This window comes from Macaca fascicularis, chromosome 7 (genome assembly GCF_037993035.2).
Source record: "Macaca fascicularis isolate 582-1 chromosome 7, T2T-MFA8v1.1".
Lineage (NCBI taxonomy): Eukaryota > Metazoa > Chordata > Mammalia > Primates > Cercopithecidae > Macaca > Macaca fascicularis.
Window position 1 is genome coordinate 27,170,043 of NC_088381.1, and position 17,811 is coordinate 27,187,853.

At 40.9% G+C, this 17,811-nt stretch overlaps 1 protein-coding gene across 5 annotated transcripts in view; it reads right to left on the bottom strand.

Annotated features, from left to right (window-relative positions):
- Positions 1-14,917: 14,917 nt before the first annotated feature.
- SPPL2A (signal peptide peptidase like 2A) overlaps positions 14,918-17,811 on the bottom strand; it is a 59,939-nt gene continuing 57,045 nt past the window's right edge. For all 5 annotated transcript variants that reach the window (XM_045395455.3, XM_045395454.3, XM_073995802.1 and 2 more), the window contains one exon: positions 14,918-15,070. In XM_045395455.3, the coding sequence (XP_045251390.1) occupies positions 14,996-15,070 (75 nt within the window). In that variant the 3' untranslated portion in view covers positions 14,918-14,995. The remainder of the gene's footprint in view (positions 15,071-17,811) is intronic.

Consider the following 17,811-nt stretch of genomic DNA (forward strand, 5'->3'; position numbering starts at 1 on the left):
CTCAAAAAAAAAAAAAAAAGTACTTCTAGGCCAGGCACGGTGGCTCATACCTGTAATCCCAGCACTCCGGGAGGTCGAGGTGGGCAGATATCTTAAGGTCAGGAGTTCGAGACCAGCATAATGAAACTCCATCTCTACTAAAAATACAAAAAATTAGGCCATGCGTGGTGGCTCACACCTGTAATCTCAGCACTTAGGTGGATCACGAGGTCAGGAGTTCAAGACCAGCCTGGCCAATATGGTGAAACCCCATCTCTAATAATAATACAAAAATTAGCTGGGTGTGATGGCATGCGCCTGTAGTCCCAGCTACTCGGGAGGCTGAGGCAAGACAATTGCTTGAACCTGGGAGGCGGAGGTTGCAGTGAGCCGAGATCACGCCACTGCACTCCAGCCTGGGCAACAGAGTGAGACTCTTGTCTCAAAACGAAAAAAAAAAAAATGGCCAGGCTTGGTGGCTCACACCCAGCACTTTGGGAGGCCAAGGCAGGTGGATCACGAGGTCGGGAGTTCAAGACCAGCCTGGCCAACATGGTGAAACCCCGTCTCTACTAAAAATACAAAAATTAGCTGGGTGTGGAGGCACGCTTCTGTAATCCTAGCTACTTGGAAGGCTGAGGCAGAAGAATCGCCTGAACCCAGGAGGCAGAGGTTGCAGTAAGCCGAGATCGTGCCATTGCACTCCAGCCTGGGCGACAGAGTGAGACTCCATCTCAAAAAAAAAAAAAAAAAATTAGCCAGGTGATGTGGCAGACTCCTATAGTCCCACCTACTCCGGAGGCTGAGGCAGGAGAATCCCTTGAACCCCAGAGCCCGAGGTTGCAGTGAGCTGAGATCACGTCACTGCCCTTCAGCTTGGGCAACAAGAGCAAAACTCTGTCTCGAAAAAAAAAAAAAAAACTCCTTGGCTGGGCATGGTGGCTTATTGCAGTAATCCCAGCACTTTGGGAGGCCGAGACTGGTGAATCATTTGAGATCAGGAGCTTGAGACCAGACTGGCCAACAGGGCGAAACCCCGAGTCTACTAAAAATACAAAAAGTAGTCAGGCATGGTGATGTGCGCCTGTAATTCCAGCTATTGGGGAGGTTGAGGCATAAGAGTCACTTGAACCTAAGAGGCAGAGGTTACAGTGAGCTGAGATTGTGCCACGGTACTCCAGTCTGGGTGATGGGGTGAGACTCTCAAAAACAAAAAAACAAAAGAAACAATCAAATCAAATCAAATTAAAAAACAAAATTAGCCAACCATGTTGGTCAGGCTTATCTTTTTATTCTCTTAATAGTATCTTTCACAAAGTAGAAGGGTTTTTTTGTTTTTGTTTTTATTTTTTGGGTTTCTTTTGAGAGAAGGTCTCACTCTATCACCCAGGCTGAAGTGCAGTGGCACAATCTCGGCTCACTGCTACCTCTGCCTCCTGGGTTCAAGTGATTCTCATGCCTCAACCTCCCAAGTAGCTGGGACTACAGGCATGCGCCACCACGCCTGGCTAATTTTTGTATTTTTAGTAGAGATGAGGTTTTACCATGTTGGCCAGGCCGGTCTTAAACTCCTGACCTCAGGTGATCCATCTGCCTCGGCCTCCCAAAGTGCTGGGATTACAGGCATAAGCCACTGCACTCAGCCCAAAATTTCCTGTTTTTGAAGGAGAGTTTGTTAACTTTCTTAAATGAATGACAATGGGTACATTGAATCATTATAGTATTTTGCTGGACATGGTGGCTCATGCCTATTCCAGCACTTTGGGAGGCTGAGATGGGTGGATCATTTGAGCTCAGGAGTTTGAGGTGAGCCTGGGCAATATAGTGAGACGCCATCAAAAAAAGAAAAAAGGCCATGTGCACTCAGGCTGTAATCCCAGCACTTTGGGAGGCCGAGGTAGGTGGATCACCTGAGGTCAGGAGTTTGAGATCAGCCTGACCAACATGGCGAAACCCCATCTCTACTAAAATGCAAAATTAGCCAGGTGTGGTGGCTCATGCCTGCAATCCCAGCTACTCTGAAGGCTGAGACAGGAGAATCACTTGAACCCGGAAGGTGGAGGTTGTAGTGAGCTGAGATTGTGGCCATTGCACTCCAGCCTGGGCAACAAGAGTGAAACTCTGCCTCAAAAAAAAAAAAAATTACTATCTCTTGCAGTATTCAGGTTTTATAACTTCCCACAATTATTTAAAATGTTTTAGAAAGCTTGACATTCACAAAAATAGAAGTTTAAATTTATTTTATTTTATTTTATTTTTGAGATGGAGTCTTGCTTTGTCACCCAGGCTGGAGTGTAGTGGCACCATGTCGGATCATTGCAACCTCCTCCTCCTGGGTTTAGGTGATTCTCCTGCCTCAGCCTCTCAAGCAGCTGAAACTACAGGCATGCACCACCACGCCCAGCTAATTTTTATTTTTAGTAGAGACGGGGTTTCACCATATTGGCCAGGCTGGTCTCAAACTTCTGACCTCAGGTGGTCCGTCCACTTCAGCCTCCCAAATTGCTGGGATTACCGGCATGAGCCACCACGCCCGGGCAGAGTTTACATTTAGATAAGCAAAAGCAGGCCAGGCATAGGGGCTCTCACCGGTGATCCCAGCACTTTGGGAGGCCAAGTCAGGATGATCACTAAGTCCAAGAGTTCAAGACCAGCCTGGACAACATAGGGAGACCCTTGTCTCTAGAAAATAAAACACAAACTAAAAGGAAAATCCTGAAGGATCTGAAGTAGGACAATTGAAGACATGAGAGTCCTTCCCTCCTTATACTGAAAAACTAACATTCGTTGTGTGGTTTTTTTACTTGCTGGCTGCTGTTCTATTCACTTAACATGTATTAACTTACTAGCTCCTCTCAAGTCTATAAGTCAGATGCTATTATTATTCCCCCACTGCACAAAGGAGAAGATTGAGGCACAGGGCAGAGCCACGATTTCAACCACTATAGTCTAATTCCAGAGTTTGTGCCCTTGAGCCTTATGCTGTATTACCTCTTGTGACAGTAAGTCACAGCTGAGAAATCTGTCACTAACAAGAGGAAACAGATTATATGTGATTCAGTCTTTCACAAAATCTTTACCTCAATTCGTTTAATCAACTAGTCAAAGATCTTTGTTTAATGCACTAGGTACAAATTGTTGGCTTATGTGATTGTTTCCAAATTAATCATGCCTCTGGCTTCTCTCTGAATGGATCTGCTATCAGTGTGAGTCCCTGGGCAACTGAAAAAGAGACACACACTTTATCTCAGAAATAAAAAGGAACTATTTAGGGCTGGTGCGGTGGCTCATGCCTGTAAGTGGGAGTCTTTGGGAGTCTGAGATGGGCAGATTATTTGAGCCCAGGAACTGGAGACCAGGCTGCACAACATGGCGAAACTGTGTCTCTACAAAAATTAGCTGGGCATGGTGGCATGTGCCTCTAGTCCCAGCTACTCAGGGGGCTGAGGTGGGAGAATCACCAGGGGAGGTCGAGGCTGCGGTGAGCTGTGATCGCACCATCCCACTTCAGCGTGGGTGACAGAGTGAGATGCTGTCTCAAAAAATATATATATACAAATAAAAATAAATAAAAAGAAATGATTTAGGGCCAGGCACAGGGACCACGCCTGTAATCCTAGCACATGGGAGACTGAGACAGGAAGATTACTGGAGCCCAGGCGTTTGAGACTGCACTGAACCATGATCATGCCACTCCAGCCTGGGCACTCCAGCCTAGGCAACAAAGCAAGGCCCTGACTCTTAAGAAAAAATTTTAAAAAGAAATGACTTAGAATGTCGACAACATTAAAACAATTAAAATTGTTTAAAGCATGAAAACAAAGAGTCAATATATGAAATGTCCATTTTATGTAACTTTCTCTGTCATTTAAACTCAGACACATAAATGCTTGGCAAATGACTACAGAAGCCTTTGTTTATATAAGCAGAAGGTGATTAAACCAGTTCCAACAAATTTTGCTGTACTTTGGATAGAGGATTAATGGATTTTCTTTCTTAGGGACTCTTTCAAAAGAATTACCCTCATTTGCTAGTGGAAAGCTTATAAAATGCCAACTAAAAATACCTGGAATGTTTCAAATATTAATCTCTAACCCCAGTACCTTAGTACAGTGGCTGGCATATCATAAGTATTCAATAAGTATTTCTTGATTAATTGAGAGAATGAAATCAGTCTTCTTTCAATTGTATTATATGTGATATGCTAATCAGTTTCACAATATACAACTAAAAAAATTTTAAACATATTTTCCCACCTTTTTTTTTTTTTTTTTTTGAGATGGAGTCTTGCTCTGTCTCCAGGCTGGAGTGCGGTGGTGTGATCTTGGCTCACTGCAACTTCCACCTCCCGGGTTCAAGCGATTCTCCTGCCTCAGCCTCCTGAGTAGCTGGGATTACAGGCACGTGTCACCATGCCCGGCTAATATATTTTTTTTTTTGTATTTTTAGTAGAGACGGGGTTTCACCATGTTGGCCAGGATGGTCTTGATCTCTTGACCTCGTGATCCGCCCACCTTGGCCTCTGAAAGTGCTGGGATTACAGGCGTGAACCACTGTGCCCGGCCTATTTTCCCACTTTTAATAACCCTTTCTTTGGCCCATGTTTATTTCTAAAAGGGAAGAAAGTTTCTTCCTAAAGCTTGAAAACTCTGTCCCCGGTGACTAGATTTGGGCAAAAGCCAGGACAAATTACCAGTAACCATAGAGAGAAATTCCCCTTTGAATTTAGTAAAGCCCCATGTTGATTAAGAATATTATTGTTGGGGCCAGGCAGGGTGGCTCATGCCTGTAATCCCAGCACTTTGGGAGGCCAAGGCGGGTGGATCACCTGAAGTTCAAGACTAGCCCTGCCAACATGGTAAAACCTCATCTCTACTAAAAATACAAAAATTAGCCAGGTGTGGTGGTAGGTACCTGTAATCCCAGCTACTTGGGAGGCTGAGGCAGGAGAATTGCTTGAAACTGGGAGACGGAGGTTGCAGTGAGCTGAGAGCACATCACCACACTCCAGCCCCAGCCTGGGCGGCAGAGTGAGACTCTATTTCAACAAAAAAAAAAAAAAGAAAAAAAATTTGATTTTCTGATACTGGATATAATCAAATTTCTATGATATATTAACATTGTTAATGTCAACTTATTATAATAAAATAACATTGTAAGATTAGCTAATGAATATCCTAAAATGCAAGATAAATGGCATCGATTCAGAGTTACTATATGGGTGTTTATGTGTATAAGTGTATACCTACATGTCTCACTGTTTTTATTTTTCCTTTCTCTCTTTTTTTTTTTCCCTGAGCTGGAGTCTTGCTCTGTTGCTCACTGCAAGATTTCGACTCACTGCAACCTCCGCCTCCTGGTTTCAAGTGATTCTCCTGCCTCAGCTTCCCGAGTAGCTGGGATTATGGGTGCCTGCCACAATGCGTAGCTAATTTTTTGTATTTTTAGTAGAAACAGGTTTTCACCATGTTGGCCAGGCTGGTCTTGAACTCCTGACCTCAGGTGATCCACCTGCGTTGGCCTCCCAAAGTGTCAGGATAACAGGTGTGAGCCACCTTGCCCAGCCCTCTCTTTTTGTTTTAATTTTATTTTTAGAGACGGGGTCCCACATGTTGCCCAGGCTGATCTTGGGCTCCACCTCAGTCTCCCAAAGTGCTGAGATTACAGGCATGAGCCACTAAGCCAAGCCTTGTCTCATTCTTTTTTCTTTTTGAGACAGAGTCTCACTCTGTTGCCAGGCTGGAGTGCAATGGCTCGATCTCAGCTCACTGCAACCTCTGCCTCCCGAGTTCAAGCGATTCTCCTGCCTCAGCGTCCCAAGTAGCTGGGATTACAGGCATTGGGCCACCATGCCCGGCTAATTTTATATGTTTAGTAGAGACAGGGTTTCTCCATGTTGATCAGGCTGGTCTCGAACACCCGACCTCAGGTGAATCTGCCCGCCTCGGCCTCCCAAACTGCTGGGATTACAGGCGTGAGCCACCGCGCTCAACTGTTAATGTGATTTTTAAGGTCTGACTGGTGTAGCCCCTGTTCATCTCCAACTTAATTTCCCGTAGTATAAACTCCATCTCAAAAACAAAAAAAAATCACGCTAACGATTTTGGACTATTCTTCGATAAATTAGGTGCTGTTAAGGGTTTTTCTAAAGCACTGTAGTTGAATGATCAGATTTCAACTTTGGAAAGATCACTGGCTATGATGTGGAAAGGGAATCAATGGCACAATTAATGGCTGGAAGACCCATTAAGAAACTGTTACAGTACAGACAGATTAAGTTGATTTAGTGGCAGTAGGGATGGTGATTCCTGGAACTCTTTTGAGAGACATCTGAAAGACAGAATGGAGAGGACTTGGGAATTGCCTTTGTATATTTTATTTCTCTGCATTCAGGACTGAATTTGGTCAATAGTTGGTGAGGCTTCGGTTGAAAAGTATTGCACATACATATTAATACATTTGTGGATGAAACATTTTTCACGTTTATAAAAAAATTATTTGGTTTTCTATAAAATTAAATAGGTAGCAGAGCCTATTTACAGGTGGCTTATTAATTAGAAGCCAATTGGTACCTTTTCCCACTTAATCTAGAGAAGTGACTCTCTGATCTGAATTGTTTTTTTTTTTTTTTTTTTTTTTGAGAGGGAGTCTGGCTCTGTCGCCCAGGCTGGAGTGCAGTGGCCGGATCTCAGCTCACTGCAAGCTCCGCCTCCCGGGTTTACGCCATTCTCCTGCCTCAGCCTCCCGAGTAGCTGGGACCACAGGCGCCCGCCACCTCGCCCGGCTAGTTTTTTTTTGTATTTTTTAGTAGAGATGGGGTTTCACCGTGTTAGCCAGGATGGTCTTGATCTCCTGACCTCGTGATCCGCCCGTCTTGGCCTCCCAAAGTGCTGGGATTACAGGCTTGAGCCACCGCGCCCGGCCAATCTGAATTGTTAAATTGCTTTTAACAGAGTGATATGCCAAACCATAGACATTCAGTTTTAGCTGACTAAGAACTGTAATATTTACCCATAGCCTCCTAAGGAAGAAAGAATTAGTGCCTTACTATAGTTTACAGCGATCTCTCTCCAGAACTCTGCTAAGAAGTCTGGCTATTGCTACAAGTGCAATTTTGCTTCTATTCTAAGTGCTCATATACAGGTAATTGGAATTTCCAAAATTTTTTTAGAGAGAACATTTTATCATCAGTGTTACCTAGAATGGTCATTGCTTTCATTTTCTAGCACTAATGCTTTTCAGTGATATTTTAATTTTTGCTTTATTTTTAATTTGTTGTGGGTCAGTAGGGTAAGTGCCACAACAAAAATAAAGTTTAAAACTATTGATCTGGCCGGGCGTGGTGGCTCACGCCTGTAATCCCAGCACTTTGGGAGGCTGAGGTAGGCAGATCACGAGGTCAGGAGTTCCAGAGCAGCCTGACCAAGATGGTGAAATCCTGTCTCTACTAAAAATACAAAAATTAGCTAGGCGTGGTGGCTCACGCCAGTAATCCTAGCATTTTGGGAGGCCGAGGCAGGCGGATTGCCTGAGCTCGGGAGTTGAAGACCAGCCTGGGCAACATGGTGAAACCCCGTCTCTACTAAAATACAAAAAATTAGCCGGGTGTGGTGGCCTGCACCTGGATTCCTAGCTACTCGGGAGGCTGAGGCAAGAGAATCACTTGAACCCGGGAGGGGGTGGTTGCAGTGAGCCGAGATTGCGCCACTGCACTCCACCCTGGGCGACAGAGCAAGACTGTCTCAAAAACACAAAAGAAAAAGATATGAATAATTTACTATTTAACCAGCTGTTAGTATGAATATTTATTAAGAGAAAAATAATTCAGTCTGAATGTTTAAATGAATTAATTTTATAACACCCCCCAAAAATTAACTCAGTAGATTTGTATGGTATTTGTATTTTAAATTCATAACAGAAGCATACGATAGAAAATGCAGAAAGCAAGAGTATAGGCTGGGCTTGATGGCTCATGCCTGTAATCCCAGCACTTTGGGAGGCTGATGCAGATCACTTGAGCTCAGGAGTTTGAGACCAGTCTAGGCGTCTCTATTTTTCAAAAAATTAAATACAAGAAAAAGAACAGTGTACATGGAAAAGTCGTCACTCCTGTGCCCTAGCCATCTTACTTCCTTTCTCCCTAAAAAAAAGACACTCTTTCCAGTTTCTGGAAAGTTATGTATCTTTCCAGATATATGGGCCTGTGGTATGACACAAGGTTCCTGTATGGAGAGAACAGGATTTTCTCAACATATCATCAAGACAAACTACAATACATATCAAGGCCAATCTCATCTAAATTAAAAAGAAAGTACAATGGCAGCAAGGATCTTGGTAATTTCTGGGAACATCAGCAAAAATGCAAATGTCAGGATTGTTCATCAGAAGGGGTGGGCCTTTTTTTTTTGGTAAAACAGAGCCTGTATAGACCTTAGTACATTTTTTTTTTTTTTTTTTTTTTTTTAGATGGAGTCTTGCTCTGTCGCCAGGCTGAAGTGCAATGACACACAGTCTCGGCTCACTGCAACCTCCGCCTCCTGGGCTCAAGCGATTCTCCTGCCTCAGCCTCCCAAGTAGCTGGGACTACAGGCGCATGCCACCACGTCCAGCCAATTTTTGTATTTTTAGTAGAGATGGGGTTTTACCATGTTGGCCAAGATGGTGTCCATCTTTTGACCTCGTGATCCACCCACCTCAGCCTCCCAAAGTGCTGGGATTAGAGGTGTGAGCCACCATGCCCGGCCAGAATCTAGGTTTTAAGGATAATTTGTAAGACCTAAATAACTGCATAATTTCTTAAGCAATTATTACCATTTTTGTGTTATATGAACATGATCTAGTACAGTTAGTTCATTTTCAATTATTTTTTCATCATTCAAAATAAAACAAATCCAAATTTTATTTTAAAATAGAATTTATTGAATACCATAGTAAATTAAATACATAAAAAATTGTTTTTCTTGTCAGTATTGGCACATAATGATAGTTTAAAGTACTGCTAAATTAACACTTCAAAAATTTCAAATTTTAAAACATTCCATAAAAATATAAAGCCTAATAGTGTTATAAAAGTATTAATTTACACTAACTTACATATCAAAGTGTTAAAAAAGAAATTTCACACTCAAACCAATTATCTGAGAAGTAAAAATTCAATCACATGTTTTTAAAAATGTTTTCATTTGAACAAAATGCAACAGAAGGTATAAAACAGGCAAAAATTACCTAATTTACATTGACTTATCCTACTAGAAAATGTTGCAGGTTAACTTTAGACATTAAAAAGATTCATATTCCAAAGGAATAGAAAAGCTGCTTGCAATACTTTTTACGCCTAATCAAAGAACCACATGATGACATTAAATATTCTACATTTTGTGGGTTGCTCCTTAATTGCCAGTAATGGAGGACTACTATAAAAATTTAGTTTTAAAAATAATTTTTCTCCCAATGAACATTTTATATACAGAGGCTGTCCTAAGTATGGAAAGATTAAACAAGGACATTTATACTTATGATCTTCACTATAATATGGCCTATGTATTACCCTGTCAATTTTTTTTACTCTGAAAATTAAGTAATCTCACATATGAGTATTACAGTAGACGATCAAATTCCAAAAGGTTGAGTAATTTGATTCAGATCTCTTGAATTTAGAGTACTTTTCCTCCAGGAAATGTATAAAGTTATTTATTTTATGTTATATATCTTTATTTATTTGAGACGGCATCTTGCTGTCACCCAGGCTGGAGTACAGTCACTGTTCACAGGCACAATCACAGCTCACTACAGCCTCAAACTCCTGGACTCAAGAGACCGTCCCATCTCAGCCTCCCAAATAGCTGGGATTACAGGTGCATGCCACCAGACCTAGCTTATATTCAATATTTTGGTTTTATTTGCATTACTGTCACTAACCTTTATTTCCTCTGAGGTAAATAGGGCACTGCTAATGAATTTTTTTTTAACTGTAGAACTGGTTATTTGGCAACATCTTAAATAAATTCAACCTTTTTCCTTGACAATGAAAGCCTTTCAGACCACTACATTCCACTGTACTAGTCTACACTGAACTCCATTCAATTATAGACTGAAGTACAGTTTTTGTTTTTGAAGTTTCATTGGTTAAGATCAGGCTGAAATTATAGAGATCAAGCTTAAGTAAATTAGTTCAAATATATATTTGAACTAATTTATATATATAAATATAAATACATATATTTGAACTAATTTATATTAATAAATATATATTATATATATTTTTTTGAGATGGAGTCTCGCTCTGTCACCCAGGCTGGAGTGCAGTAGCGTGATCTCAGCTCACTGTAACCTCCGCCTCCTGGGTTCAAGCGATTCTCCTGCCTCAGCCTCCTGAGTAGCTGGGATTACAGGCACACCCACCACGCCTGGCTAATTTTTGTATTTTTAGTAGAGACAGGGTTTCACCATGTTGGTCAGGCTGGTCTCAAACTCCTGACCTCGTGATCCACCCACCTTGGCCTCCCAAAGTGCTGGGATTACAGGCGTGAGCCACCGCACCCAGCCTTAGTTCAAATATTTTTTAGACAAATGTAAAATACATCTATAACTCAAAGGATAAATGCTTGAGGGAATGGATATCCCATTCTCCATGATGTGCTTATTTCACATTGCATGCCTGTATCAAAACATCTCATGCACCCTATAAATATATACACCTACATGTACCCACAACAATATTTAAAAATGTAAAAATAATTTTTGCTTATACTAAAGCATAAATTGAAAGAGCAAAGAAAACTGGAAAGCTCATTTGTATTTACTGTAAATGTATCAATTCAGTAAAATCTCTATGGACATGTAAGTAAAATATATGAATGCCAATAGCAAATGGGTTAAAATTCTCTTTCTTTAAAAGAGAAATAAATTGCAGATTCTACTAATAAGGAATTGCTAATCTAAAAAAAAAATCTACAAGCGCCAGGCACGGTGGCTCACACCTGTAATCTCAGCACTTTGGGAGGCCGAGGCAGGTGACTCACCTGAGGTTGGGAGTTCCAGACCAGCCTGATCAACATGGAGAAACCCTGTCTCTACTAAAAATACAATATTAGCTGGGCATGGTGGCACATGCCTATAATCCCGGCTATTCGGGAAGCTGAGGCAGGAGAAATGCTTGAACCTGGGAGGCAGAGGTTGCGGTGAGCTGATATCATGCCACTGAACTCCAGCCTGGGCAACAAGAGCGAAACTCTGTCTCAAAAAAAAAAAAAAAAAAAAACTACAAGCTAGAAGAAAATATAATGTATTAGAATATCAACGCCTTTCCCCACAGGCCTCATATTTATTTTTGGTAAACTAAACAGAGATAAAAGTAATCTATGTTACAATTTGAGATAGTGATTTCTGTTGAGAAGCCACAAAAATGTTCATAGGGATTTTCTAAGAACTTTTTTTTTTGCATCCAGAATTAATAAATACAGTGTATCATCATTTTAAAGACATGTTTAGGGAAAAGACCAGCTTCCCTTCCCCTGAAAGTTATTGGTAGTGGGAGGGCAAGAGAGGAAGAGATGACAGCTTTTTAAGTCAAATTTTCATCTCATCTATCTTTTGTTCATTTTGAGTCCCCAAATAAAACATTTCTGTACTTTAATTTCTTAATCACTACTGTCAGTTTGGTTGCTACACATTTAATTACAACATAAAGTTGACACTGAGGATGAAGAAACTTGAGTAATTATGCTTTTTCTTATTTCTATTTAACCAATAAGATTTTAATAGCAAATTAGAACAAGATTTTACCTCCTTAATAACTAATGGTTAGATAAAGTAGAATTTGTATCAAGTAACTCAGACTTCAGATTTCTGGATGTACCAGTTACTATGCTACTGAGGAGATACATCTAGATGATGAAGTTAAAATATTAATTATGACTCCAGTCATATGAAACCAAATTATTATGAGAAATTATCTTATTTCGCCAGGCACAGTGGCTCACATCTGTAATCTCAGCACTTGGGGAGGACGAGGCGGGCGGATCACAAAGTCAGGAGTTCAAAATCAGCCTGACCAACATGGTGAAACCCCATCTCTACTAAAAATACAAAATTTAGCCAGGTGTGGTGGCACACACCTATAATCCCAGCTACTTGGGAGGCTGAGGCAGGAAAATTGCTTGAACCGGGAGGCAGAGGTTGCAGTGAGCTAAGATCTCGCCACTGCACTCCAGCTCGGGTGACAGAGGGAGACTCTATTTCAAAAAAAAAAAAAAAAAAGAAATTATCTTATTTCAGTGTAGTAAAAAAAATAATTTTTCTTTAACATTCTTCATAAAATGTGATTGAGGCTATCAAACATCATAAAGCTTGGATGAGGGTACAGATAATTTTACAAAAAAAGTTGTATTTTGGCAAATATTTTATTATTATAAATGAAAATAAGAGTTTTAAAATGGCACTTAATCTGTTCTCTCTCTCAGAGTCTGCCAAATAAATCAGATTTCTTGGAAAAAATTCGAAGTTGATAAAATGGATGCAAAATTAACTCTTGTCAGATAAGTCATTTGCCATAAATTGAAAGGACCCCTGACCGCATTAAGCAGAGGGACTGACGGTCAGTGGAGCTTCTCTGTTTGCAATTTATTCAGCAAAAGCGAACAATTGTTTACAAGTCTCTAACACAAAATTTAGTTCAAATATCAAAGGTCTGATCCATTTTCAAAGGCATTAGTTCTATTTTTAATAAGTTGAACTGGCCTTAGATGAAAGATATAGTTCTCTTCACATAGTTTACACATTATTTACAGAAAAATGAAAAATCCTGCTGCCTTTGTTATCACTTGTCATTTGGGAATTTCTTAGATAAAATAAAAGAACATGGAAAGATAATTTGACCTCTGACTTCCAGGAGAATGATCAGGCCACATCTAAAATTTACCAAAGAATGAGGAAAAAATTTTTTTCAAGTTGGAAGGTACCAGAGTGATTAGCTGGTCTAACCTACTCATTTTGCAGATGAGAAAACTGAGATACAGTCATCTTGAGCTGCAGCAAATTACTCAACTCTTCCTTGTATTGTAATTAAACTGAGACTAACACCAAGTCTCTTGCTGTTGTTGCCAATTCTTTTCTCTGAACTGCACTTTGTACATCCTCCACCAAGCTTAAGAGTCATTACCTAAGGGGCAAGGGGTGGGAATCAGGAAGAAAAAACGATAATGGGTGGGGGTGGGGGAATGTGGGATAATGTTAGGAATGTTGTATTCAACAATGAGCCATATGTATTAATAATTTCCTAAGAAAAATAATTTAAAAAAAAAAATCAAACCTTAACATCAGCAGAACCAAATTTCAAAGATCAGAAATACCAAAGTGAAACTGAATGTTAGTATTGAAATTTAAGCTACATTTTCAAAAAAAAGGTCAGCAAACCAATGAAAACTAGATTTCAGTTTCTGTCTCCTTTTAGTGACTAGTTCTATATAGTATGTTTCTCTATACCTGGAAAAATGTTCTTAATATAATACACATGCAGTCTGAAGTAATTTCAGTTATCAAGTTTATGAAAGAATTGGGTTCTAAAAAATACTACAAAAATATGCACTTATATTTATTCCAAAATTATATATTTCTAACCTCTGCAGTGATATAAGGTCCAAATTTTCACTGTTTTTTTTTTTTTTTTTTTTTTTTGAGACGGAGTCTCACGCTGTTGCCCAGGCTGGAGTGCAGTGGCGCGATCTCGGCTCACTGCAAGCTCCACCTCCCGGGTTCCCGCCATTCTCCTGCCTCAGCCTCCTGAGTAGCTGGGACTACAGGCGCCTGCCACCGCGCCCGGCTAATTTTTTGTATTTTTAGTAGAGACGGGGTTTCACTGTGGTCTTGATCTCCTGACCTTGTGATCCGCCCGCCTCGGCCTCCCAAAGTGCTGGGATTACAGGCTTGAGCCACCGCGCCCGGCCTAATTTTCACTGTTAAACCACCTTCTTGCATGGTGTTAAACAGTTATTTCTGTAGAAGAGATATCATTTGCATAAATCTTTTTTTTTTTTTTTGAGATGGAGTCTCACTCTGTCGCCCAGGCTGGAGTGCAGTGGCGTGATCTCGGCTCACTGCAAGCTCCACCTCCCGGGTTCACGCCATTCTCCTGCCTCAGCCTCTCAAGTAGCTGGGACTGCAGGCGCCCTCCACCACACCTGGCTAATTTTTGGTATTTTTAGTAGAGAGGGGTTGACCTCGTGATCCGCTTGCCTCGGTCTCCCAAAGTGCTGGGATTACAGGCGTGAGCCATCGCGCCTGGCCAATTTGCATAACTGTTTACAGTAAAACTCATTCAGAAATAGTAACTACTTTTATCTACCATCAGAGCTGAAAGAAACAGATTTCAGTAAAAAAAAGTATAGCGGTGGGTCAAGGCATTTTTTTTTTAGAAAAATATACTGTATATAGTATATATATCTCGGAAACTACACAGCCAGGTTTTATTTAATGTGAAGGCACAACTTTAACATTAAAAGCAAAGCATTATAGTTATTTATGATGTAACTGTCAGTACCAGCTCATAAAAATATATATTTGCGGCCGGGCGCGGTGGCTCAAGCCTGTAATCCCAGCACTTTGGGAGGCCGAGACGGGCGGATCACAAGGTCAGGAGATCGAGACCATCCTGGCTAACACGGTGAAACCCCGTCTCTACTAAAAAAAAAATACAAAAAACTAGCCGGGCGAGGTGGCGGGCGCCTGTAGTCCCAGCTACTCGGGAGGCTGAGGCAGGAGAATGGTCTAAACCCGGGAGGCGGAGCTTGCAGTGAGCTGAGATCCGGCCACTGCACCCCAGCCTGGGCGACAGAGCAAGACTCTGTCTCAAAAAAAAAAAAAAAAAAAAAAAAAAAATATATATATATATATATATATATATATATATATTTGCAAGCATATCATTGACGACTCTTTCAGATTGTCAATTCAAAAGTCAATTTAAAAAGTCCAAGTCTATTTGTAGAAAATCAATGACACATTATAGCAGCTCCACATATTATTGCTGGACAATCTGTTCACCAGTCAATGCAGGGTTTTCTTCATTTGCTGCATAATCCAGATGGTCCATCGTCTAGGCATAAATAAAAGACATTAGGAAATGCAAAATTTCAACTTGCCCCCAATATTCACTACATTAGCAAAAGGATTCTGAGTTTTTCTAAAAAACACAGATTGCTCTATGAAACTGATCACTCCTTCAGGAGCACTGTTCTGGTTCAACATCCACACTTCTAAGGAGATAGGGTGACACTGAACCTCTAAGGAAGTCTAATCACGTGACTCAGAGCCCATTTGTGTTCTCCAGATCTTCCATTATCTCCATTTCCAAATATGAATACTGCCCTTCATGGCAGTGAGAACTCCAGAACAAAAGGAAGATATTCCTGACACTTATTCCAGGACACTATTCCAGGCAGTGTCCAATCATGTAAGTGGGAAAACTAAAAATGGCCTCATGAGTCACTGTGATAATACCTGCTGGCTCCCGGACACTGTGATATTATTGACACCTTGAAATAACCGTAAGATAATTCAAACTTTGGAAACATTATAATAATTTCTACAAAAAATGAACTTGAGGCCAAATGATATTTGAAAACAAAACCAAGAATACATTTGCTAGGCTGGGCGTGGCGGCTCACGCTTGTAATCCCAGCACTTTGAGAGGCTGAGATGGGCAGATCACAAGGTCAGGAGTTCAAGACCAGCCTGGCCAAGATGGTGAAACCCTGTCTCTAATAAAAATACAAAAATTAGCCGGGCGTGGTGGCAGGCGCCTGTAGTTCCAGCTACTTGGGAGGCTGAGGCAGGAGAATTGCTTGAACCCAGGAGGCGGAGGTTGCAGTGAGCCAAGATTGCGCCACTGCGCTCTAACCTGGGCAACAGAGTGAGACTCTGTTAAAAAAAAAAAAAAAAACATTTGCTATAGACTATTTTAAAGAAATTACTGGCCGGTCACAGTGGCTCACGCCTGTAATTCCAGCACTTTGGGAGGCCAAGGCGGGTGGAGCACAAGATCAGGAGATCGAGACCATCCTGGCTAACACAGTGAAACCCTGTCTCTACTAAAAAATAATAAAACAAAAAATTAGCTGGGCGTGGTGGCAGGCGCCTGGAGTCCCAGCTACTCAGGAGGCTGAGGCAGGAGAATGGTGTGAACCCGGGAGGCAGAGCTTGCAGTGAGCCGAGATTGCACTACTGCACTGCACCCTGGGTGACACAGTGAGACTCCGTCCCCACCCCCCAAAAACAGAAATTACCAGTTAAACTTTTCTCAAATGGTCACTTCAGCTCTGCCTATATTCTCATAAAAAATTGTCTTATATTTGGAAATGAAGGATGAAGAAACTGTTTAAATGCTTTCAGTGTTTCAGCAATTCAGATACAATTACTAAAAACAGAAAAAAGTAATGCCTTTGTGAAGACTGTTACGGACTTTTAGACTAGTGATTAAATTTTGGTATAGAGATGCACTTTTTTCCTTTCCTTCATCAAGAATTAGAAGAAGGAAAGATCAGCAAGATAAATGTTCCTATTTTTGAAAAGTGGTTCTGAAGGCTTTAGTGTTTTTTGGAAGAAGAACAAGAGGGTGGAATCATCTCCAAATAGGGTCTCTTGACTTGCCAGGCAGAAAGAATACAACATGAGCTGAGGCTTTTGGCTGACAACTGTCTCAACTAATGGTGACAGTTTACAAAATCAAAACCTAGGCTGGACACGGTGGCTCACACCTGTAATCCCAGCACTTTGGGAGGTCAAGGCAGGTGGATCACGAGGTCAGGAGTTCGGGACCAGCCTGGCCAACATGGTAAAAACCTGTTTCTACTACAAATACAAAACTTAGCCGGGTGTGGTGGTGTGCCCGTAATCCCAATCCTACTTGAGAGGCTGAGGTGGGAGAATTGCTTGAACCTGGGAGGCGGAGGCTTTGGTGAGCCGAGATCGTGCCACTGCACTCCAGCCTAGGCAATAGAGCAAGACTCCGTCTCAAAAATAAAATAAAATAAATCAAAAACCTGCTGATACTCTACAAGCCATTTCAAGACCCAAAACCATTTTGAGGTCTTCTAATTGCCAAAGGTATCTCCTAGATTTAAGGTCACTAGTTTGCAGCAATTCTAGGGGAAAAAACAAAAGCCAAATCAAGACAGATAACATTTATTAAGCAGTTCACTACATGAAATGTAAGATGAAGATGTTGAACAGTTAATTTTAGTCAATTTAAATGAAGGGGGGAAAGGAAAAGTATGTAAGATATATTTAGGCCCCTTTTCTTCTAGGAATTTAAAAGTTCTGGGTCTAAGAGGTTAGGGCTGTGTAGAGAGAAAATTGAAGCAGCCTCAGCAGAATAGATGGTGGAGAAAGCCTCTTTCTTCCCCAGGATCTGCTTACCCTGGCAACTGTAATCTAATGAAACGATAGCCCACATACCCTAAATTATAACATGCTTCCCTGGTGCCTTGTTAGCACAGTAGGTAGTGAGTCAGTCTCATCTAACTTGCCTCTTCTTTCCTAATCCCCAGGTACCTCACTGGCAATATATAATCTAATCCCTGAACACAGAAATATATTAATTTAAAAAACCACTTTCAAAGTCAACTTATTGAGAAGTAAGCATCTCTATTCCCTATTTACTGACTTTCCAATAAAAACAATACAGAAACATAAAGAACAAAGTTTTAAAAAATACAACAATAAATTAACATAAATAATACAATGAATTGACAAAATTGGCAAACATTTTCATCATATTTGGAAACAGGAAAGCTTGATTTGGAAAGATGGCCTCTGAAATCAGGTCAGCTAAGGTGG